General features: G+C 39.6%; 1 protein-coding gene and 1 long non-coding RNA gene across 10 annotated transcripts in view; one reads left to right on the top strand and one right to left on the bottom strand.

Moving 5' to 3' along the window:
* Window positions 1-745, bottom strand: part of LOC133505392 (uncharacterized) — a 30,401-nt gene extending 29,656 nt beyond the window's left edge. Inside the window, exon 1 of the long non-coding RNA XR_009796239.1 lies at window positions 7-745. This is a non-coding gene — a long non-coding RNA (uncharacterized LOC133505392). The remainder of the gene's footprint in view (window positions 1-6) is intronic.
* Window positions 746-1,209: 464 nt separating this feature from the next.
* Window positions 1,210-9,930, top strand: part of inpp5ka (inositol polyphosphate-5-phosphatase Ka) — a 21,226-nt gene continuing 12,505 nt past the window's right edge. Inside the window, exons 1-5 of one of the 9 annotated variants that reach the window (XM_061828576.1) lie at window positions 2,285-2,596; window positions 2,833-2,882; window positions 5,426-5,475; window positions 5,560-5,717; window positions 5,881-5,975. In XM_061828576.1, coding sequence (XP_061684560.1) covers window positions 5,914-5,975 — 62 coding nt within the window. In that variant the 5' untranslated portion in view covers window positions 2,285-2,596; window positions 2,833-2,882; window positions 5,426-5,475; window positions 5,560-5,717; window positions 5,881-5,913. Of the gene's footprint in view, window positions 1,297-2,137; window positions 2,597-2,832; window positions 2,883-5,425; window positions 5,476-5,559; window positions 5,718-5,868; window positions 5,976-9,930 lie in introns of those variants that run through there. The other 8 variants (XM_061828577.1, XM_061828579.1, XM_061828578.1 and 5 more) reach the window with 8 other exon arrangements.

Below are 9,930 nucleotides of genomic sequence, written 5' to 3'. Positions count from 1 at the left end.
ACTCACCCTGCTTTGCATTCGCATTACGATTCCACTATTTTATCCTGTTGGATTTCAATATGAAGTTTGTGAGGCGTCAAACTTTTTTGCATCAATCGCCAACCTTTCGCTGTAACTCTGACATTGCGTCCTGCTCTGTCCAAAATCTTAATTCCGTGGAACAGTTGAGACCTCTCTGTAGAAGCGTCTTGGTCAAGTCTGGCACATTTGGCAAAAAACATACCGCAGTGTTACCGGAAATACGCGATAGAGAATCCACTTCAAATTTGTTCTGTTCAGGCGCCATTTTGGAAGATTGTGGGCGATGGCAACTGTAGCTAAGGGGGTTGTGGGGGGCGGAGCTGAAGATCGCCAGTCGAAAGGTCTTTCCTATCGCTTCGTTTTTTATTTTTTTCACTCCACCTCGCAAACTTATTATTTTTTTTAATGATCGAGAATGAGCGGCCGCCATCACGACCGTTTTATAGCCTATCGGTACCCTCTGTTGGTGGAAAGTTTGTACTGCAGTAAGGGCCTTACGGGAAAGTCTTAATAATGCTTCACTTTTTTTTCCACAGTTACACTGTATTACAGTTACAGCCTCATTCCAAAATTATATATTTTTTGGGTGGTCGGGGTGGTGGTGGTTTGCAAATGCATTAAAATGGCAAATAATTCATGAACAGCTAACTTTTCAATTTTTAACAATTCCCCTGCAAAATGTTGGTGATTTTTTTTTTTTTTTTATCTTGAGTTGTTGTCACATCCTACTGGGCCTATCAGTATTACAGTATATACAATAGACTATTGCACAACTAGTCACTTTAAACTGGGTACATGCCTGAAGTCTTGACACCCTTTGCACAATAGTCATTGCACTGATGGATATTCAAACTGCTCTAAAGACTAGAAAACTGACAACCTTGATTAGTTTAAAAAAATGTTCTGTCTTTTTTTTTTCTTTTTTCATACTTAACATGTATGTCGTACTAGAGCAGCTCCAGGTGATAAAGACAAATTCCTTGTGTGTTGTCTACATATTTGGCCAATAAAACTGATTCTGATTCAGAAAAAAATTAAGGTGATAACATTCATAAGTATTGACATTTTTTGCCACGGAGCTCGAAATTGAGTTCAGGTGCACCATATTTCCTCTTGTCATCCTTGAGAGGTTTCTACAGATTCAAGTCCATCTCTGGTAAATTGATTTGGAGGGGCACACAGTTGTCTATATAAGGTGTCTCTCTCAACTCGATGATTGTCCTTGAATCCAATCAAGCATTTCTGGAGCAATCTGTCTGAAAACCTGACTCGCAGGTAGAAAAATGTCCATATTGTTCATATGCTTGAGATGTGTTGGTGACATTGAAATGTTTGACAGCACTATCAATTTTTATGTTGAATAAAGACAATTTAAAACATTAAGAATGGTTGGATCTAAAACGTTATTGGTTTTAATTAGAAGTTAAGACAGAGTAAATCTTTTGGTTTACCGATTTTATTTTGTATGGGGCTATATGATACTACTTTTCAGACTAATACCAATAAGAGTATTCAAACTTGATTAGTCATCTGATACTGTTTACCACCAGCGATTTTGATTCAGAACTGTGAGGCCAAGGCTTTCTAGCTGAGCCACCGTGCCGCCTATATATATATATATATATATATATATATATATATATATATATATATATATATATATATATATATATATAATTTGATAAGGATTTCTTAGTCCGGCCATTGAAGGGTTCAAAGGTCCTTACAATAATGCTTATATTGTGCAAATTAATTTAACTTTAAAATTTAAAGCACATGCTTATGAACGCCAGAATCTCCTTATCACATTTTCAGTTTTCTAAACCTGCTTCAAAGTTTGTGCCAGTAAAACGAGAATTGATTTGAGATTTTTGTGATTCAGGTGTCTAGCTCATCTATCACATGTATCGATTGTATGAATTAAATTGTTTCATTTGCGAATGATTGATTCGGAAGAACAAATCTTTTTAATGAACGAACTGAAGGAAAACAGTTTATGAAATGATCTATTGTCCATTTTTCAAGCTGCTTATTCTCATAAGGGTCGCAGGAGTGCCGTAGCCTATCCCAGCTAACTTCAGACGAAAGGCAGACGACATCCTGAACTTGTCAGTAGTCATTTGTTGGCATAAATTAGTTTTGTTCGCAAACGATTTGTTTCAAATTGAATCTTTTTAGTGAACGAACTGACCTGAATCAGTTTATGAAAGGATTAAGTTCTTTTTACGTGGCCATTGTCCACCGCGGTGATGTGATTGAGTCACTTAGGAATGGAAACGGAACTGTAGAAGCATTCTGTCACTCCTTAATATTTGGCGAATGGAGCATGCATGCGCGGGTGGGACTGATTTGCGATTTGCCAGAGATGTCACTCACTTCAGCGAATGACCAATGAGCAGCCAGCTTCAGGGAGCGCTGTGCAGCAGAGGAAGGACTTCAGTGAACTTACTGATTCATTCAGTGAATTGGTGTACTGAGGAACTCAAGAGTGATTCGTTTGTCATCCGCGAACTGTACAAGGACAATGAGTGATTCGTTTGCCAGGGGAATGATTTACTACGCAGTGAGCATACTGGTGAGTGATTTTCTGACATCCTTGTGGGCATGAATAGCTTTCACTGGCAGCCGTTTCTTCAAGTTAATGGCAATTTTGACAAAGTCAACCACATGAAAACAAGCACACCTATTTAAAATAAATGTAAATTAATAACATGTATTTACAAGCACACGCATATTCCTTCTTTGTCTCTAATGCGATAATTAAAGACTTTATTTTATAATAATTAATAATAAACATATCATTTTTCTCAGCACTCAAAGACACTTTCCACTACAATAACAATGATGACAATAACAGTAAGGTGAGTGAGCAGAAAACTCGGGTGGCAGATGCTGCTGTCAGCAATCCTGGGAACTGAGATGCAGAAAACTCACGCTGGCTGGCCAGAACCAAGCTGGTCATAAGCGGATGTGGAAGGATGACTGGTAGCTGAGCTCGCTGCATGCAAAGTTTTATTTATTTATTTTAAATGATCATTTTTAATCTCCCCACCTTTACTCCTTTAAAATACACAAGAACAGCGCATTTACTGTAGTGCTTTGGTGAATGTGAACCTCACAGATGGACACTGTAATTGTGAATTGTGAAAAGTGAGGAAGCACTTAAATTAGCACTTAAATTATACCATGAAAAAGACGAAAAATTCTGTAAACAAATATTTTTACAGAACTGTTTCAAGTATACTGTAATCTGAATGAGGTTACTGAGTTTAAGGTAGTGGTAGGGGAGAGTGTATCTCGACAGCATAGGATGGTGGTGTGTAGGATGACTCTAGTGGTGGTGGGTAGGAAGATTAAGAAGACAACGGTAGAGCAGAGAACCATGTGGTGAAAGCTGACAAAGGAAGAATGTTGTGTGGCCTTTCGGAAAGAGACGAGACAGGCTCTTGATGGACAAGAGGAGCTCCCAGAAGACTGGACTACTACAGCCAAGGTGATCAGAGAGACAGGCAGGAGTTGTACTTGGTGTGTCTTCTGTTGAGAAAGTGGAGAAGGAGACTTGGTGGTGGACCCCCAAAATACAGGAAGTCATTCAAGGAAAGAGATTAGCAAAGAAGAAGTGAGACACTGAGAGGACTGAGGAGAGGCAAAAGAAGTACATTGAGATGCGATGTAGGGAACAGGTAGAGGTGGCGAAGGCTAAACAATAGGCATATGACGACATGTACACCAGGTTGGACACGAAAGAAGGAGAAAAGGATCTCTACAGGTTGGCCAGACAGAGGGATAGAGATGGGAAGGACGTGCAGCAGGTAAGGGTGATTAAGGATAGAGATGGAAATGTGTTGACTGGTGCCAGTAGTGTGCTAAATAGAGGGAAAGAATACTTTGAGATGTTGATGAATGAAGAAAATGAGAGAGAAGGGAGAGTTGAAGAGGCAATTGTGAAGGACCAGGAAGTGGCAATGATTACTAAGGGGGAAGTCAGAAAGGCACTACAAAGGATGAAAAATGGAAAGGCAGTTGGTCCTGATGACATACTGGTGGAGGTATGGAACCAATTTGGAGAGGTGGCTGAAAAGTTTGTGACAAACTTGTTCAACAGAATACTCGTGGGTGAGAAGATGCCCAAAGAATGGAGAAAAAGTTTGCTCGTTTCCATTTTTAAGAACAAAAGCGATGTACAGAGCTGTGGGAACTATAGAGCAATAAAGTTGGTGAGCCACACAATGAAGTTATGGGAAAGAGTAGTGGAGGCTAGACTCAAGACAGAAGTAAGTATCTGCAAGCAACAGTATGGTTTCATGCCTAGAAAGAGTACCACAGATGCATTATTTGCCTTGAGGATGCTAGTGGAAAAGCACAGAGAAGGTCAGAAGGAGCTACATTATGTCTTTGTGGACCTAGAAAAAAGCCGATGACAGAGTACCAAGGGATGAACTGTGGTACTGCATGCGTAAGTTTGGTGTGGCGGTGAAGTATGTTAGAATAGTACAGGACATTTATGACAGCAGCAGAACAGTGGCGAGGTGTGCCGTAGGTGTGATTGAAGAATTTAAGGTGGAGGTGGGACTGCATCAGGGATCAGCTGTGATAATAATAATAATAATAATAATAGGTTCTTAGAAATTAGCTCATTAAAGGGTCAGCCAAAGTTGGATGTTTTGGAGACAAGGTTCGAGAGAGCAGACTTTGATGGTTTGGACACGTCCAGAGGCGAGAAAGTGAGAACATTGGTAGAAGGGTGCTGACAATGGAGCTCCCAGGCAAAAGAGCAAGAGGAAGACCAAAGAGAAGGTAGATGGATGTTGACATGAAGCCAGTTGGTGTTAGAGAGGACGATGCATAAGATAGGCTTGCATGGAAAAAGATGACATGCTGTGGCGGCCCCTAACAGGACAAGCCGAAAGGAAAAGAAGATTCAAGTATACTGAATCAGTAAAATTCACTACAACTGCTGCACCCATCACTAGTATAAATAAGCACCGTCAGCAAACAACTGCGATTGGCTGGCAGTTCAGGGTGTACCCTCCCTTCTGCCCGAAGATAGCTGGGATGGGCTCCAGCACCCCCTTGATCCACATAAGGATAAGCGGCTCAGAAAATGGATGGATGGATGGACCGATCAACAATGTGTCAAGCTTCCAAACCCTGCTAAAAGCTTTCTATAGAAATACTGTAGAAATAAATAGAATTCTATAGAATTTGTACAGAACAACTCGTTCTATAAAACTTTGGCTGTGATTTTCTATAGAATTTCTACAGAAGAATAGAATTTCTTTAGCAGGGAATGGCCACTGCGGGCAGTCACTTCACGTCACAGGAAGACTTTTTTAGTTAATCCAAATTTTGTGTCTACGCTGCCGTCGTTTTTACACATAGCTGATTCACCAGAATTTTTCAGATTCCATCCCGTTGGAAGATGCCTGATTCAGAAGTACAGTATTTACGACGGTACGACGTTTATACGAATTGTGCGTTGACGCTGTGTGGATCCAGGCCGGATTGTCGCTCTTCTGCCAAGTGTAATCTTTCCAGCGCTTTTATTTTGAAGGGGAAGATGAAGTCCTTCCTACTTCCGCAATAGGGGCGGTCCCATCAACATTGGTCCAGTACTGTAGACGCATACAGTACTCGATGGCTCGTCCCTGTTACATTTCAAAACTACGAAAACAAGCTCCTCATGACCGTACCAGGTATTGGAAAACATTCACAGCTCCTGTTTATCTATTGCATAATCGACATTGGATAGTTTTCAATGGTGTTTTTACATGACTGCAGATAGTCCAGGACAGTGAACGTTTCGGAATGACTCGATACGTTATCAGAGCATCTGAGTGTTACTAGTGTGTTTTACAGTTATTGTTATTGTCCAAAACGTCACTTTCACAAATGGAATCGTCGGCGCTCAATGGATGTCTGCACAAGGGAGACTACGAGGGAGACAACTTTAGGTAAAATATGTCATAAATCAATAAACAAGCGTTATCTTTTGTTTTGTGGTTCAGATAATATTCCTTCACTGTTATCAAACATAACATGAACGACTCATGTTTGTTGCAAGCTGCTTCGTAGTTACGTTTTCCCTCTGAGGGCCGTTATGACTGCGAAACCATGTCAATGTTAAATCTTGTATCACAACAATTTGAAGGTTAACTAGTGATGAAATTTGAACTCAAGGATCGTAGTTCAACAATTTGTCGGGTTGCAATAAAAAAGGGGGTTGGTAACAAAATAATGTTTTGTTTTGTTTTTGCAATATACTGTATTGTAGTTTCTCATTACATATTACTATTAGAGATGTTTGTGCAGATTTTAGCAAGGGTCATGGAAGCTGATACACATGACTGGCTTTATCGGGCCACGATTAAATGAAATGACGGGGCACCTCTGTTTCCCAAGCTTTTGAGTTTATTACAAATTTGTTGGGGCAGATAAATTGCTACGTGTGCCTGGAAGAGAGTTATTGTTTCATGGACTTTGAATTGGTGTACGGGGACATATTTAAGTGTTTCTAATGTTTTGGTCCAATTTGGCTGCACTATAAGGGCCGAAAACATTATTTATGCATCACATCTTCATGTGCTGGGAGTCAGTCGTGTTTTTTTTTATTTAAAGACAAGTAAATATGCTGCACATTTGTGGTTTGTGGATCATTCCAAATGGGATATACTGTAATAGTAAACGTCACAATGTTCACACTAGTCTACTAATCTATTTCAGGATTAGGTTGCAAAACACTTGATCCTCACCTTATGCGGATTTGAAGAAACAACAGTCAAGCTTCCCTGTCTGAGAAAAGATCAGCTCTGCCCTCAACATCTTACAGAGGGACTTGAACTTTAAATGTTAATTCAAATTTATAAACAGTTCTAATCCTGCAGGAGTCAACAATGAGATTAAACAGAGAACTGGCACACTTTGGAGCACTGTAGACATTGGAACCAGTTCCCTAATTATTCAGTCTCATTCTGTTGCTTAATCCATTCATCAGAAGGCAGCAAAATGTCAGAATGTTGCTCATTTGTCCATTTCTTTACAGCTTAGTAGGTTTCCATTCTTCACTTTAGGATTTTTATAGCAATTCACTTCAAAATACAATGCTTGCCTTCATTACTTGTTCCTGTGGCACTCTTCCAGGAAGACATCTGACATTGCTCATATCAATACCAATATTCTCACTCAGCAAATGAGTAATCCTACACTTAGAATCCACGCTGTTATTTGGATGGAAAATCTACACAGTCGGGCACAAATAACTCCAAACTTCAAGTTACAAGAAAGCAGTGATAACCGTATACAATGTCTTACTTACTGTTTTATGCAACTAACTTTCTGAAGCGGGAGGGATCAGTGTTTTCAACGTTTTCTTCACAATTTAAATCTGTCTCGAGGCGTTTCAATAACAGAACTGTGATATGTTTTGGTCAAACCAGCCCAATAATTTAAAAAAATTATACAGTGAAGAAAATAAGTATTTGAACACCCTGCTATATTGCAAGCTCTCCCACTTAGAAATCATGGAGGGGTCTGAAATTTTCATCGTAGGTGCATGTCCACTGCGAGAGAATTAATCTAAAAAGAGAAATCCCGAAATCACAATGCATGATTTTTTTTAACAATCTATTTGTGTGAGACAGCTGCAAATAAGTATTTGAACAGCCGAGAAAACCAATGTTAATATTTGGTACAGTAGCCGTTGTTTGCAATTACAGAGGTCAAACGTTTCCTGTAGTTGTTCACCAGGTTTGCACTCACTGCAGGAGGGATTCTGGGCTGTGGCTGAGAAACACAGAGTTTCAGCTCCCTCCAAAGATTTTTTTATTGGGTTTAGGTCTGGAGACTGGCTAGGCCACACCAGAACCTTGATATGCTTCTGACGGAGCCTCTCCTTAGTTTTCCTGGCTGTGTGCTTCGGGTCATTGTCATATTGAAAGACCCACTCACGACCCATCTTCAATGCTCTGACTGAGGGAAAGAGGTTGTTCCACAAAATCTCACAATACATGGCCGCGGTCATGCTCTCCTTAATACTGTGCAGTCGTCCTGTCCCATGTGTAGAAAAACACCCCCATAGCATAATGCTACCACCCCCATGCTTAGACAGCTCTTTGGTTTTGGCCATGCTACAAGTTTGAGTCTTACTGATTGTATGAGGTGGACAGGTGTCTTTATGCAGCAAACGACCTCACACAGGTGCTTCTGATTCAGGATAATACATAGAGTGAAGGTGGACTTTTAAAGGTGGACAAACAGGTCTTTGAGGGTCAGAATTCTAGCTGATAGACAGGTGTTCAAATACTTATTTGCAGCTGTATTATACAAATAAATCGTTAATAAATCATACATTGTGATTTCTGGATTTTTCTTTTTAGATTCTCTCACACTGGACATCCACCTACGATGAAAATTTCAGACGCCTCCATGATTTCTAAGTGGGAGAACTTGCAATATAGCAGGGTGTTCAAATACTTATTTTATTCACTTTTTGAGACTTTACACACCCAATTTCTTGTCAGACTGAAATTAACCTGTTTTGAGAGATTGGGTCTCATTGAAGTGAGCGAATTTGTACGTCACACCTTGTTCTGCTGGTCCGAATGATAGGAGACTAGCTTCCCGTTACCATGATGACTCGGGCCAGAGGCCTGGCCTTACAATCAAAGGCGTTATGTGTGGGGCGAAAGTGAAAAATGGACAGACATTTTCAGATATGGAAAGATACCAAAACTGTTTATTTTCATTTTTGATGGACGTGCTGGCACCACATAAAACCAACCATTTGTGTACAAATATTTAAATCTATTTTTCATATGTAACCTCTTTAATACAGGAGAATTCTTGCACTACATGAATTCCACAACAATTATAATAATGCTAATAAATAATCATTATGATCAATCACAATCCATCCATCCATCCATCCATCCATTTTCTACACTGCTTATTCTCACTAGTGTTGCAGAGATGCTGTGTCCTATCCCAGCTATCTTTGGGTGAGAAGAATGGTACCCTGAACTGATCGCCACCCAATCGCAGGGCATATATCGACAAACTATCACTCACACTCACATTCACACCTACGGGCAATTCAGTTTTCATTCAACCTAACACACGATTTTTGGGATGAGACAAATGTGCTTGCAGTAGCGATATAGTAAATGCAGACGTTGCTGGAAAAGCACTGTCGCACATTTTACATTCGCGAGAATAATTGCAACAATAGCGTTGTTGTCTGCCAATAGTATTACATATTTACACATTCCTACACTAAAAACTTAGCACGCACACACTTTTCCCACCATTTTCACAGGAGCATTGATGTATTTTTAGTGTTTGTCACTTCTATGTTACCTCTAAGCATTCAGTGTCAGGCGGGGGGTTAGTATTGCTCAGTTTAGGTTGTTGGTCAATTTGAAAGACTACTCTCAGAAAATAAAATTTTGGTGTGTGTATAAAGGAATACCATCTGTTTTGGTGCAAAGTGTGATCCAGCAAGTGGTGCTGGGGTGAAAAAAACAAAAAATAAAATAAAAAACCTCAAAACCTTTCTGCCCGTGGCAGTTTACACCCAGTCTGTCATGTGTTTTATCCCACAGGATTAAAAATAGATAAAAGCTAAGCAAAAGTCCAGGTTTGCGAACATGATTTATCCCACTGTGAGTCATGACATGCTTTATTCTCTTATAAGGTTATGTGCAGTGGTAAAAAAACAACACTAGTTTAAAACTGAAAAAAAATCAAAAGTATAATTGATTGAAAAACGTTAAAAGGAATAAAATGTATATAGTTTACTGTACTATGCATTATCGCATGTTTAAGAGTTTTAAAAGGTGTTTAAGAGTATAGAAATGGCAGATTAATAAGGGCCTTGGGAGGTTCATATAGCTTTGAAGTACTATGTATAAA

The sequence above is a fragment of the Syngnathoides biaculeatus genome, chromosome 8 (assembly GCF_019802595.1).
Source record: "Syngnathoides biaculeatus isolate LvHL_M chromosome 8, ASM1980259v1, whole genome shotgun sequence".
NCBI lineage: Eukaryota > Metazoa > Chordata > Actinopteri > Syngnathiformes > Syngnathidae > Syngnathoides > Syngnathoides biaculeatus.
Note: the sequence above shows the minus strand (reverse complement) of the source record. Positions and strands in the feature narration are given on the sequence as shown.